Consider the following 15,674-nt stretch of genomic DNA (forward strand, 5'->3'; position numbering starts at 1 on the left):
GAGACTGACCTGAGACTGGGCATTGACATTACCACCATAGTGTACTAGCTCGGCAACCACTTTCTCTTGACCTGCCAGTGCAGCTATATGTAGTGCAGTATTCCCTTTCTATGAGCCAGAAAAAGCATCAAACCAAACACATGCATTATATACACCAATACAAAATATACACCAATCATCCATAATATTAAAACAATATATTGGAACCAAGATGTTAACAGTGGATCCTTTGGGCGCTGTGGGTTGAAGGGTGAGCCCTCTGTGAATTGGACTTGTTAGTCCTGTGCATTCCATGGACGCTCAGTCATATTTAGAACCAGTTAGTTTGGGGGCTGGATCAGCATTTTAAGTGCTTTGCCTGCTTTTTGTGGTGTATTCTAGTTGTGCCATTACACTATTTACAATGGTATATACATTGTTTATAGTTATTAAGTTAACTTACTTTAAAAGAGGCATGGAGCATAGCTTGGGGTCTGGAAGTGTGGTAAAACATGTCTGAACATTTGGGAAAATTGTGCGCCACCTTATCATAGAGAGTGGCGTGTAACCAGGGCATTGGTGCCCCAGGGACTTTTAAGGTGGGCAGACTGTACACCACTTAATCGCTGGGAAAAAGACAGCTGGGGAAGGAGTGCAAGAGCTGCTCAGGCACTTTCAGTTTTGTTTGGAACTCAGCCATCCCGACACAGCGACACAAGGCTGCTGCCGTAGAGTTAAGGCCCTTGTTCCTAGTTAGGAGAGCCGTTCAGATGGTCACGTTGACTCACGGCTGTGGCCACAGCAAAAGAGGGCTGAGTGGGGCCAGTTGGCCATGATTGCAAAGCACACCATTGAGGACCATGCAAGAGCGCAGTCTGTGTAAGTCCACTCCGCCCACAAAACCCTTTCCTGTCCCCTTTTTCTCAGTAAAATTTCCCTTTTCCCATAAATCTATGTGTGTTTTAGAATAACCCACTATCATGAGAATAAAGTAATGCACTTTTATTTTGTTTATATTTTTTGAATAAGCTGTGTTAATAATACCTTTGTGGTGCCCTCTAGGTCTATTCCATGGTGCAACAGCTCCAGCACCATCTTAACATGACCTTCTTTCGAAGCCAAGTGCAACCCGTTAAGTCCATTCTGGCAAAAAAAGAAGAAGCATAGTTTGTTTAAAGCCAGATCTGCTGAATGAAAATACCTACACCACACTAGAGCATACTGTTAGTAGCAGACACCTCTCAATATCAACTGAAGGTTATTGCATAGTCTGGAGGCTTTCAGCATTGTTTCACAATGTGGTAAGCAATAAAAATCAGGGAAGACCATGTAATTAAAAAGGTGTGTCCAAACCTTTGACTGATAGTGTACATACTGTGACATGTGTGTATGTGGGTGAATGTAATTAGACTATAGCCACACACACTTATCCATTCATCAAGCCATGATTGTCAACCACATCTTTGTGGGTCCAAGGCATGGCCAATTAGTCAGGAGAAGAAGACATTCTTATGTCATCATTAATTACAGCCATTTTCTTTATTACAAGCACAGTAATGACATGGTAAACACAGCTGCACTCATATAAACATAAACACACAACTAGGGGACACAGTCACACTCAGAAGCACTTAACATTATATGTTACGCATCAAGTTGATAAATGAATTCTTATTGCTCATTTTGTGCTGTCCTACCAGACTTTTAATTATTAGCACATTTATGATTATTACCCACAAATGCTCTAATTTAGCCTCATTTCTCAGTGCTCTTATGAGTAAATCATCATATCATTTCATGAAGCAAAATCACTGCAAATGCAACTTAGCATGACACTGGGACACCTGCTCCTACCTGATTGGCTGTATTGATGTCAATCCCATTTTTAATGTGATCCAGAGCCTTGTCCAGATTACCCGAGCGTGCTGCACGTAGAAAACTGGTCGCTGTATCTGCCTGAGGAAGAGAAACATATAGACAAAAAGAGTTAGCCATTTTTCTACACACACATTTTTGGTGCTTCCTATTAGTAACATCCTATTAGTTTTGTCATATAGACTCAGAGTATACAGTAGCCATATACACTTTTATCATCAGGTCATCAGTAAACCATAGTGATCCAGTTCCATTGGCAGCAATAAATGCTTATGCCATAATGCTATCTCTACCATGTTTGACACAGGAAGTGGTATGCTTTGGATTATGAGATGTTCTTTTTCTTCTCCATGCTTTCTTCTCTGCATCATTCTGGTAGAGAATCTTTTATCCATCCATCCATCCATTCATCCATCCATTCATCCATCTAGGAACCTCTGTAGTCCAACCAGGGACTGTGAAGGTTAATGGTGACCATTGTATTTATTCCCGTTTTTATAACCTTGGTAGGACCTCAGGTCAACAATCACATGTGCATTCAAAAACTATGGGCAATTTGTGAATGCATATTAGCCTAATCTACATGTCTTTGGACTATGGGAGGAAACCGAAGTACCCGGAGGAAACCTACCATGCATGGGGAGAAGATGCAAACTCCATGAACACAGACCCCAAGGCGGGTGGCGGAAGCGCTAACCACTAAGCAACAGTGCTACCAAAATTAAACTCTAAAAATTAATAATTTTATAATTAAATTCCGTAAAAACAAGGAATTTAATTCTAGAGCTGGACAGTTTATTTTAGCTGTAAGTTGTGTCCCAGGCCTTTTGCTGTTGCTAGCTTGCTAGTTAATTCTTTCTTTTTTAAGAATGTTCCCAACTGTTATATTGGCCACTCCCAATGTTTTTGCCATCTCTCTAAAGTTCCATTTTTTTCTGCCTAATAAGGGCCACCTTACCTTGCATAGACGTGTCTTTGTATATGATATATTGTCTTTGTATATCATGTTAAGAGTTCACATGACCAGCTGCCACATTAACAAATGTAACACTCAGAACCACTTCTAGGCCTTTTATCTGCTTAATTAGTCTTAGAGTAACAACAGGCCACATCTGCCCATGTGACTGCTTGTCAGCCATTTGTTCCATTATTTTAAGATAGACGAAAGCCAAATTCCCAAAAACTTTTCATTGTTTAAAAATGTATGAATGTGACTGTATAAACAACTATTTTTCTCATTATGCTGAATCTTGGAATCTCTGTAGCAAAAAAAAACATTTTTAGTATGCAAAATAAGTCATCAATTTTTTAGGCCATATCAAGTACACAATCTTTCCTTGCGTTGGTGCCATCACAAATTTTGAAGGAATAATCATGCATTCAGCAGCCTCGAGATTTAATCAAAGAGATTTTATGATCCCCAGTTCACCACTGCTTTCTGCATTCATGCAATCACACTAAATTATACTTTGCAGTTTAATATTTTTACTGTCTGCTTTGAGCTGTTGTGCCTTTCTAGCTGAAATAGTAAGTCATCATTCAACAGCTTGCTGAAATTACTGTGTCTTTGTATGTAAACCTGCTTGTGTGCGCTTTCTTTTTATGTCTTGAAAACTACAGCAGAAACACAACAGAATATCATTTTTAGCCCATTTTCAGCTGTCTTGCCATATCACTTTTGTTTTCCCCTTTGGTGCTCTCTCTCTCACTCTCTCTCTCTCTTTCTCTCTCTGTTGAATGTAAAAATATTTCATGGCTTCTATTCAGACAGTTTAAAGACATTTTAATTTGTTATATATAGCTGGGCTTCTCCTTTTTAGGTCCCTTACACAAAGTTTTGCTTTAACCATCAACTTCTGAACGAATAAAGAATTGATCATTTACATTTGGCCATCACCCAAATTTTCCTATCAATCTCATATGCATTTACGAAACCAAGATTAATTTTGGCAGCACTGTTGCTTAGTGGTTAGCGCTTTAGCCACCCACCTTGGGGTCTGTATTCATACAGTTTGCATGTTCTCCCCATGTATGGTAGGTTTCCTCCGGGTACTTCGGTTTCCTCCTATAGTCCAAAGACATGCCTTATGAGTACTTATAAAGAGCAGCCACTTCTCTAATCTTCTCTGAAGAGCAATCATTCTTCTCAAAGCAGGGCAGGAAGTTAATGAGCAGAAGGAGGACAAAAGTTAACCCATATCAAGCCTGGGGGAGGTTATGATCAATAAAAGCTAGCCAGTGAGGTTAGTCGACACCTCCACTTTCCATGACAAATATTGTGTCTTATTGTGTGACAGATGTCTGTATATTTCATTTATTCACTGTAAAGATCTCCAGTATGATTGCATCCCATTAATGATAATTTTCACTTAAATTAAAGAGCAATATTTGGGATCATGTCAAGTTAATTTGCTTGGTGAATGCCTTATGATGGCATTAAACCCAAAAGTAACAATAAACATTTAATCAGGTTTGGGAATTTTTAATAACCCATATGTAAAGTTAACTTGAAGTCAAATAAAATGTATATTAATTCATCTTCGTAGTACATACAGACTGTGGAGGCAAAAACAGGAGCACAAAGCGTAGCTAAGTTGAGCAACAGGAAAAACACACAGACTCCATAGTCACTATCCAAACAAGCCAAATGTTATCTGTCTCATCCTCATTAAACTAAATACTGTTGTGCTGATGTGTCCTTAAAAGCACAGTCAACTTATTTTAAACCCACCAGGCGGGTCTGTTTCATCTGTGAGTCACACAGATGACTAAAAGAATAAGGAGATGAAAGAAGGCCCAGTGCAGCACACTCAATCAGCCAGCCTGATGGAAATCTCTGAAAAAGGTCTAATAACACACAACATCATTTATGCTGGAAGAGCACAACACAAACATAAGCAACTATTACACTAAATAACTAAATCATGATGCGGATTCAAACTATGATACATTACTGGAACTGAAGTTGTGTAGGGTATTATGAGTAAGACATTATAGACTGTCTTATTATTATTCATTTATTTTTGAGCATGTTTAAGGGTATACTGGCTTTTAATGCAGCTCTCAGACAACTAGACAGACTGATAGGCAGAGGCTCCTTGTTACCCAAAACTATCCCACTAGAAGTGTAGAAAACACTGTAGTTGTAACATGCTGATCTAAGAGGAATCACACAAGTGAGTAAACTCAATGTGCATTTTACTTTTACTGTTATACAGACAATCCTGACCTTGTAGACATTTTGTAGCACTGGTCAAAATACAAATATAACATTCAGATTTACACAAAATAATCAATAATCAACACAAAAACAATCAAAACCAGAAAACTCAAAAATGAAGATTTGAATTTTTAGCCCATAACCTAAACAATGGGGCTGAGACACAAAACAGGTGAACACGTTAGGGTAATCAACCATGGTAAAAATGGACTAGAGACAAGACTAAAAAGGTTGTCCTTTAGGTCCACTACTTTTTTACACAGTTCCATATTTTAGCCGCTCAGAGTCATATGAAAGACACTAGCTTAATGAAGTTGAGGAACATGTAAAATACATTAGATATTGGATGTTGATTAACTTCTTTCTACTATCTGACAAGACAAAAGTATGGGTACCAGGACCACATGCAGCTGGAAGTGAGCATTAGCACACAGTAACTCTGGATGGCCTTTTTGTTTTACCATATATAGAAGAAGTAAAAGACCTTAGTGTGTTAATTAATTAATTTAAAACTTTTGTTTGAGGTTCATGTTGATAAAACTACTAGGATAGCAATTGTTTATCCCTTTATGCTTTTGCATGCTTTGAGTCCCTGGCAATTCAGTTTATAGACATCAGGCCTGTATCCTATAGAGTCTGGTAGAAGATAAATTGTAGGGTACTTGGGACTATGTTCATAATAAAGTTTATAACCTGAATTGCCAGGACCAAATCTTTCCTTAGATATACATTTCCAAGGTCTTTTTGCACCTTTTGATGAAAGCAGGCTTGGCAGATCATAAAATTCCAGCGTTATTCTCAGGTATGTGGCGTAAATCCATTCAGTGTTTTTTTTTTTTTTTCAAGTTAATAATAGTATTTTAAAAGCAATGCAACATTTTACAAAACCAAAGTGTTAACACATGCAAAACATACTGTATGACTTAGAGGGTCTTGTGTTAAACTCTAAGTGGTTGTTGAAACACAAATTTTTAGGTTATGGTAAAACTTTATTCAACTTACTTATATGTACTGTTTCTATGTATTTATACTGTATGGAGTAGAGACTTTTATATCTACTTTAGCAGACATGCACGGTTTGCATGACTGACCCTCACTCTGGTGTGTGATGATTCCTGAAACAATATTCTTGTGTAAATATGCTACTGTGGCCCAAGTTTAGATTTCTCAAGATGTTTTAGGTTTAGATTTCTCAAGATGTTTTAAGTATAACATTCACCAGGGTTCTGTAAAGGGGGTGACATGATGCCAGCTTCTCTGACTAGGCAGATATATGTCTATAAATACATGCTAATTGTCCAAGGCTATTATGAGAAATCAGCTTGGGCACCTCTACCAAGAGAGATATAGAAAAAGACAAAGAGGATTATGAGCTGTAGTTTCTAAAATATGCTTAAAAAAAAAGAAAATACAAGATAGAAAAGTTTACTTGTGATTATTTATTTGAGACAATTACTTGAAACAATTATTTTGATGTTTCATCTAACATCATTAAATATTTAGCTATAAAAGGCAAGTGTTTTATTCCTTACTCATCTCCTTTAATATATATATATATATATATATATATATATATATATATATATATATATATATATATATATATATATAAATTTTATATGAATAAATGAGAAATTAAATTATAAATAAATATAAATATATATTTATATGATAAATTAATATAAATAAATTATGAATAAATATATAAATAAATTACCCATATTTATTTATTATAATGCATATTTGTTTAATATTTCTGACTAGATAATACATTCTGAAGCATTCTACAAAATATGTTTACTATAAATGTTAAACAACTGACTTCATTATGAAGTCAAAGTTAGTTTGGAGTTTCTGTGTTTTTTTACAAGTTTTCTGTTCTTTACTCAGAGCAGAGAAACATGTTAAGATTATTGTCTGCAGTAATCACACATTCTCTCGTCATGCCCAATATTGTGTAGGTTCCCCTTACAGTATGTCACCAGGGCAGCTCTGGACCTTTGGGGCATGACTCCACAAAACCTCTGGGTGTGGACTGTGGTGTCTGACACCAGGATGTTATCAGCGGATCTATTAAAGTAGGTGCTATGGTTTGTGGAGTAGGGCCTCCATGTTTGTCCATTGCATTCCATGGGAGACTGAGATCTGGAGATTTGGATACCTGCTAAGCCCCATACATGGCAGGCTGTAGTGCACTTGATGTTCTGATGCCGTTCTACTGTGACCAGCATTTACTTTTTTCAGCACCTTGTGCAGCTGTGGCCTTTCTCTGGGATCAGACCAGGAGGGCTGGCCTTTTCTCCCAATAGCTATGATAAGCCTTGGTGCCCCACTGCTGTCACCAGTTTACTAGGATATAATTGATTATCAATGTTATTCAGTTCTCCTGGTGGTGGTGTTAGTGTTGTGGGTAACTGTGGGCTGATAAGTGGAGATGATCTCCATAAACGCATCCTATCTGCCATGCAAGAAAAAGTGTATCGTTTGTATTTATGGTATGGAGTCTGACTTCCATGACGGAGACATTGCTTTTCATGTAATTAAGGCATTGTTAATCTAACCAACGAGCAGCCCAGATGTAAATAAAGATACATCTCTTCATGAATCACTTTAAGAACACACTAAAAATAGGTGTGTCCCCACAACACACACACATCTGTATCTTTATTTAAAACGCAGCTGTCTGTGTGGGTGATTTCTTTTAAGGGTGAGGAAACCACAGGCCTGAAACAGTAGCACAGAGACACAGAGAAGGTCAGAGCGTTCATCAGATCTATAAATACAAGATCTATGATTATCCTCACTATCAGCCACCGCCTACATAACGCACAAACACACACATACACATACACATACAAACACACACTATACTGTGCCCATTCTGTAAGAACACTAGGGAATAACATCACCTTTCTGTTCTCATATTGCTCAAAATTCACATTAAAAAAATACAGACAAGGATATATTCCTATATATAGATTCCAAATAAAATGTCACTAACAAGTTGAATATGCATTGTTTAAAATTTAAATTTAATAATGACATTTGAATGTGTCATTCTGTCTACTGTAACTAACAATTCATTCTTTCAAACACATTTGGTTATAAGCTTTATTTTAATAAAAAGACAGGCTGGAAATTTTAAATCTATTCCTCAAACTACATAGATGTGTTTAATGTGACTGTGCATTTACAATGTTGGAATGATAAATAAAATTAGATTTTATTAGTTTTCACACATATTCACCTTATGTTGGGTTGGGTGCATTACAGGCCTACACTGACACCAGCAGAAGAAATATCTGGATTGTTCAGCCTCCAAATCTAATAAATTATTCACAGTGAAACCACAACATGGCTGAATTCTCGTTGTTGACTAAGTAAGGATTTATAGTATGTTCCTGTAACAGCATGCCCCCATACTGTATATTTTATTCTTTCTAAACTACATCAATTAATTTACAGAACCCGGATCCTGAAGGTGCAAGGTGACAGTGCTAACCACTTGGCCACTGTGACGACTAAAAATGAAAAACTTCAGCCACACATCGTCTGTGTGAAAGAGCGAAAGACAGAGAGATTAACTTCAAGGGTGAGAAAAAAGATAGGCCTGTTAGAGAATGACTGCTTATACCTTTTATAGCATAACTGATAACCAGAACTTCGCAGATACTCCACAACAATTATTGTAACTATAAATGGCTAAAAAGTAACATTCTACATTCTACATTCTAAGGCACGAACAACATGCTGGTAATCTAATTACTGGATTAGGAACTTGTTGCAGCAAAGATCATATTGCCATAATTCAGACCTAGAGATCTTCAAACGCCTGTTCCCGTCTTGCCCATGCACTTGTTGCTACTTTATCTGCTTGATCATAGTGGAATGTAGTGAAGCTTCAAAGCTGTGTTCAGCTAGATACTACTGTTGAATTTCCTTGATAACCCTGATCATTGTCATCACCCATGCCCCTAACTTCAGATAGGAGACCTTATAGAATGCAACATCATTCATAATGTTAGTGATTGATGAAACGTATTCATGAAAGAAAGAACTGGTCAGTCACCTTTGCACTATTAGCACCAAGTACATAGACTCTGCTGCCTTAAACCATAGAATTTCCTCATCCATAGGATGAGCTTTTCCAAGTCCTTAAGGATGCCTCGGGTCCCCAACATTCTGATTTTTTTTACCCTCAGGTAATTCATATTAAGGGGAGCTTCTAAATTTTCCTCCTTGGTATATATTGTAGGATCCCACCTTTCTGTACATCAGCATTATTCTTCAGAGTGTACTACATTATGACACAAAGGAAGAATGTGTACTTTTCAATCCTGAGCAAGATCATGTTCACCAGATGGTTCAAGAATTACACAAGGACAAAGAGTTTATGAAGAGTTTGACAGCAAAATAAAATAACTCCATTTTTGCAGGCTTAAGCAAGAAGTAAATTGAAAACATGATACTGCAAACTGATAATACTTTGTGCATTTTGTTTTCAATTGGTGAACCAGTCACCATAGTGTACACTGTAATTACTGTTTTTGTTTGTTTTTTAAACTGTGCAATAACAATCATTCGGACTATACCTAGAGAAGCAACCTTATCAAACATTAGAACGTGCAGTTATGAAAGTACCTCTAGAACTGCAACTGAAAATAAAATCTGACAGAACGTCATTGCAAAAACCGGAGCTGCATAGAGACATAAAAAATGAGGGATTTAGACTTTCAGTGAGAAAAATGATGATCACACTAAGTGGCTAGCTGGTAATGCAAAACTTTGCTTTATGGCTTTTGATGGCTGTTACTTCAAATATTTCTTATTGTGCCTTGCTATCTGGGTTAAAGTGCCTGGTTGTGCCTGGTTATCCCATTTAGTTTACTGTGGTGTCTGTTTTATTGCAACACAAAAAAATTAAGAAAAGTATTTGTTTATGTCATATACTGTAACAGGGTTTAGCAGTCAGTCATGTTGTCTGTTGTCACTAGACAAATTTTTTTTTAAATCTATTTAATACACGTAGCCTTTTTTATACGAATGTAAATTAAAAGTCTCCTTATTGAAATGAATGCTTCTTTGCAATTATTATTATATCTGTATTAACCAGTTATGCATTTTGGATGGGAGTTTTATTAAACTGTTATTTAAAAACTGTATTAAATAAGTATTTGGTAGCATGTTTAAGAGAAAGTGTGTGTCTGTAAACATAATTGCTGAAGTGTGTCCATGCGCAGGTGCATGAGTAGCTGCAAATTTTAGATAATATTAGAAGGATCTGCGTATAATAGTCTACTATAAAAATCATTCTGTGTGCTCTAATAGTTCATCTGGTTACATTAATTAGCTGTTAAAGCGCCAACATACTGTATGATGAACAACACACAGACAAAAAAGTGATAAAATAGAAAAAGAGTCTTGTCTCTGTTGGCTTCTATGAAAAATTTCCCCACACCATGCCACAGGTCACAAGGCTGTTAAAAAATATATGTTTTGGTTTTTTTTTTTTTTTTTAAAGCTGTAGCTCCATCTGCCACAGTTTAGTCACAATGGATAAAGCCTGTTGTTGGGTTTGTGCTTATTTAAGTGTGCAATTGGTGAGTGGCAAATTAATAAACAAAAAAGAATTGAGTTTTGAACCACACAAAAACGTTTAAGTACAAAAATTGTTCATGATTATGAGGAACATTATAAACAAAACAGAAACAGAACGTTTCCAGCAGAATCAGCCTCATCTTCTATCAGCTTTAGTTTCATTTCGGGGCATGATGACAGTTCCCTACCACATTACAGGTAATACACTGTTATTACACATATTTAAGTTGTGTAATGTTATTTCACCGCTTCTATTAAAAAAATTATAATAATAATTTAAAAATCTTAAGCAAATGTAGCAAAACCAGTAGAAATGATAACATGAGCAAGAGTGAAAACAGAAACATATTGATTGGAAAATTTAGCTAACTCCACTAGCATTTATACACTACAGTATGCCATGTAGTTTTGTTAAATATACAACATGGTTTTCTGATATTATTTGTATGTTTCCATGTCACTATGCCCTAAAACATTGCGCTTCCTGATTCCTTATATGATAAAGCAAACTCCCTCTGGGATTGATAAAGTTCTTTGAATTGAATTGAATTCAATATTTCTTTCTAGTGCTACCTACCTGATTCCTTATATGGTAATTCTTCCTATAGCCCGTGTCCACACATATAAATACACTGTATACCGCTGGAACCTTTTTGTCTTACCTGAAAATGCTAATGTGTTTCCTATAGCCTGTCTGTCTTCATGACTCTCTATGACTTACATGTTAATGACTTGTTCTTTTGATGTACGTGTTGTACATGACACAGGGCACCTGAACAAAAGCTTATAATTGCTCTCTTAGCTGATAATAAACAGAGATCATCAGACATATCATGTGCAGCACGTGTGTGGCTGTGCCTCTCCTCTGATTTGGGGTCGATAAGCATGCCGAGATATGGCAGACGCATTTTTAAATAAAAGATTTTCATTTTTAAACTTAACAAGCTCAACATCCAAATCACATAATGTCATATTTCATAGAACTTATCACAGACATTAAGACACACCTGTAAATCATTACTGCTGGAGTGGCTACAGTGGCAGTAACAGAGTATAAACATTGATTTGCTTGGATTCAACATTCCCCAAAAACCTTATAAACACTGTTAAACCACTCAAGACAACCGGAGTGTTGTGCTTCCAAAATAAAGTTGTATTGCAGTTTCTATGTTATACACTTTTCTTATAAACAACGCTGTGTGTCAGAGAATAGAGTGTAAAGTGAGAGAGTGGGAGAGTAAAAATCCAGAAAAAAAAATGTTTGTCACGTTTTTTCATGTCATGTTGTTTATGAACATGTTTTTAATGGCGAAGACCAAAAACAATATAATATAGTACATATTCGTAAAGCTGTGTTCATCTCTGTGTCACTCACAATCACCCGCTTGCAGTTCGAATACAATAAAGTGACGTAACCAAGGAAATGGTGAAGATACTTTGTGAGTGGTGAAATATGGACCAGTAACTTTTGGACATGCATGCATGCAGTATTTCACACACATTCTTGCACAGACGTTCAAGCTCCCCATTAATATTTGAACATTCCCCTCTCAAAAGCACCTCTTATTGATTTTATATTCTCTGTGTGAGGTGAATTTCTTCAGGCTACTGTAGCTTGAGGATTTGAGGGAAACTGGTTTTCTCAGAGAACAATAATGAAATAGCAAGTCGTGCCACTTTTAGCATGACATGAGGCTGTAGAAATATATGGAATTTTTTTGTATTTTTCAGGACACTATAAAGATACACATTACATACTCATTCATCCCATAAAGACTGGTGATAATTTAAAAGGAAAACACAGAACTTGAGTGATGCTTCACTTTCAGATGGAACTAATGGAGCCCTGACAGCATAACAAACCCACATGTTTTTGCATTGTCACCCATTTAAATGCGTTGCAGTTTCATTACACTGTATATTTTTCCTCTGCAGATGCAGGGGTGCACTTTATATTTTCTAAGACTGAATGGATTTATATTTTAATAATTCTTTATACTTTATAATCAGTGCTGTTCTAAAAATTCTAAAACCTTTATATGTTAATATGTATATGCATGTTAATAAAAAAAAAAACATGTGAACCCAAGCTTTGTATTGTTCGCTGTAATATTTTTGTTCATTTGAGAAGGTTTGAAATATTGATGGTTTGCGTCAGAGCCCTGCATTTGCAATCTATTTGAAATACGATGCACTTTATATTTTAAAATCCTGTGTTCTGCCTCAAGTCTCTCACAACATACCACAAGAGAGTCTTCTTGAAAGTCATTTATTAGATGCAACATTTAACTTCAATAAGAATGACTTTATAAGAAAACCAGTAATCACTGTATTACACGTATAAAAACCAAGTTTATATATATATATGGTCTCGCCCTCCTGGGATGGCCTTCATGAGAGCCAGTTTCATTATGGTGCTTGATGGATTTTGCAAATGCACTTGACAATACTGTTCTTGCAAGAACTATTACAGAAAGGCTGACCTCTGGGTCTTAAAATAACAACTAACTGTTGTTTTTCTTGTTACATAATTACCTAATTCCATATGTGTTATTTTATAGTTTTGAAATCCCCAGTATTGGGATGAAAGCTTTACACACAAACTACTGAGGCAGGAATCGAACTTTGAAGCTTTTTGTGATGAGACCGAAGGCAAATGAAAATATTCATGGGTGAAGTCAAGCAAAAAATATAACTGACGATGAGAGCACAGAAGAAATGGTGAGACCATGCAAAAGCCTGCGTGATGAGGCCAAACAAAAATGATTAATTCTTGGTGAATCAAAACAAAACTTTGTGAGTGGCGAGACCGAACAAAAAGTATAATAAATTTTAATACCAAAAGAGATATATAATTTTTATTTATTTTTACTATTATTGGGCATTGGTGGCTCAGTGGTAGGTGTTTCGTCTGCCAGGCAAAAGGCCCGGGTTCGATTTCCAGCCAGTGCCCAAACACCCCAGCCACTGGACGCGGTGCCGTTCCCAAACCCGGATATTTGAAAGGGACTGGACTGATAAACACACACACACACACACACAGATACACTAACACAAACACTATCACACAGCTTAACTCAACTACCTCAAAATATTGGGACTGGACTGACTAATCAACACAAGTGCAGACACACTGACCTACACCACCAAATTATCGTACACACCAACCTGTAAATGCTTCACTGTTTATCTTTTTGCACAATGATCATTACTGGACTAATTTTGCACTAATTCCTCAATTCTTGCTGCTGTTTTAAGGAATGTTTATGTTTCTCCACTACCTCAACACCATATTTTATGTTCTGTTATGTCGTGGTTGCGCACTGTCACTTTGTTGTTGCTCTTGTTTGCACATTTGCACGTGCACTTTATGTTGTCTGTTAAAATAGTTATACTTAGCTAGTTAGTTTTTGTTAATTTATGTTGTAATTTATGTTAGGTCTCTCTGTCCTGTCTATGCTAGCCAGTTAACTAGGCCTCTTGGTTAGCTAGTTTAGTGTCTATGTTAATCTATGTTGTAAATTTATGTTGCATGTAGCACCTTGGTCCTGGAGGAATGTTGTTTCGTTTCACTGTGTACTAACTGTATATGGTTGTAATGACAATAAAGCCTACTAGAACTTGGGGTTGCGTCAGAAAGGGTATCTGGCGTAAAACCTGTGCCAAGTCGTTGTGTGGTCTAGATATTCCGCTGTGGCGACCACTTGTTGGGAGCAGTCAAATGACCAGCAACATTTATTTTTATTATTATTTGATTAAATCAAAAGCAGCAAAAAAAATTTTTTTTGAAGGTTGCTTAAATAGCAATACCAGAACCAGAATTTTACTCTGACTCATTCCATATACCACTTATCTCAGGGGTGCACGCTGAATAGGGTGCCAGTCCATTGCAGAGCACACAAGCACATACACACTCACACATTCACTCAATTTTGGGATTTCCTACATTTACCTTTACATTCAGGCATTTGGCTTACGCTCTTATCCAGGGGACTTACAAAAGTGCTTTGTAGTTTCCATCATTGGATAGATCCTTACACTGGGTTACTAGATTACTAACTAAGTACTATAAGTCAAACCATGTTGGAATTTTTTTTTTTTTTTTTTTTTTTTTAGGTATTAGCCCAATTAGCCTACATTCAGTTTTTGGCAATTTTGAGACTATGACTAATCTGCATTGGTGGGAGGAAACCCATCAATAATGCGAAAAACATGCAATCTTCACACACCCAAAGGTGCCAGGAGATACAGTACCTTTGCCTAAAAATTATTGTTAATTTCAGCCCATGGCCTGTAAAAGAAAGGTAGCTGAAATAATGCACATTATCACTAGTGCATAATCATTTCAATTATGTGGTTTAAATGTTGGTATTTTTTTAATGAGTAGCCTTTATTCATGTGCATTGAAAATGTTCTCCCGGGGTCTTAACAATGAGCTCTGGCATTGCTTTCATTCAGACTCTCCTGTATTTCTCCAGCTTTCTCTCACATCTCATTCCACACCTTAGTCTCTTCTCTCAGTTCTTATATAGCCGCAGCAGTTTTTCTCAGTCACATTGCAGCAGTTGGCTCTTTTGCTTTTAAATATTTATGAGGAATTCATAGAGCCTGTCCTGCTAAACATGCTGAAGTTTCCCCAACTGGTTTTAATTTCATCATCATCCTGTGCTGACATTGTCCTCTCTTACAGTCGACAAGATTATCGAAGTATATTTTGTCAATTAGATTTGACCGCATCTCCATTGCCGTACCTTATACACTCCTCAATAGTTTCTTCACATATTGCTTAATTTTTGCTTCCCCGTTCTATTTTATATACATTATACAAATTGCTTACGCATCGTCTATTACGCATTTTGTTATGTAGGCCTATATGTTATGTTATCAAAATCTTTCCTTTATATACAGTATTCCGCAATAACATTTTTTTCTATTATAGTTTCTTAATTTTTTTCCATTTTAAAATGTTACTATAGATACATTCAGTTTTATTTTAATAACT

The 15,674-nt window shown here is 36.4% G+C and overlaps 1 protein-coding gene across 1 annotated transcript in view; it reads right to left on the reverse strand.

Moving 5' to 3' along the window:
* The window catches only part of ank1b (ankyrin 1, erythrocytic b), a 118,391-nt gene that overhangs the window by 70,902 nt on the left and 31,815 nt on the right, over positions 1 to 15,674 (reverse strand). The window contains exons 2-4 of the mRNA XM_053478179.1: positions 1,834 to 1,935; positions 1,024 to 1,122; positions 10 to 108 (exon numbers count right to left, since the gene is read on the reverse strand). Coding sequence (XP_053334154.1) covers positions 10 to 108; positions 1,024 to 1,122; positions 1,834 to 1,935 — 300 coding nt within the window. The remainder of the gene's footprint in view (positions 1 to 9; positions 109 to 1,023; positions 1,123 to 1,833; positions 1,936 to 15,674) is intronic.

Source organism: Clarias gariepinus, chromosome 19 (assembly GCF_024256425.1).
Source record: "Clarias gariepinus isolate MV-2021 ecotype Netherlands chromosome 19, CGAR_prim_01v2, whole genome shotgun sequence".
Classification (NCBI taxonomy): Eukaryota; Metazoa; Chordata; class Actinopteri; order Siluriformes; family Clariidae; genus Clarias; species Clarias gariepinus.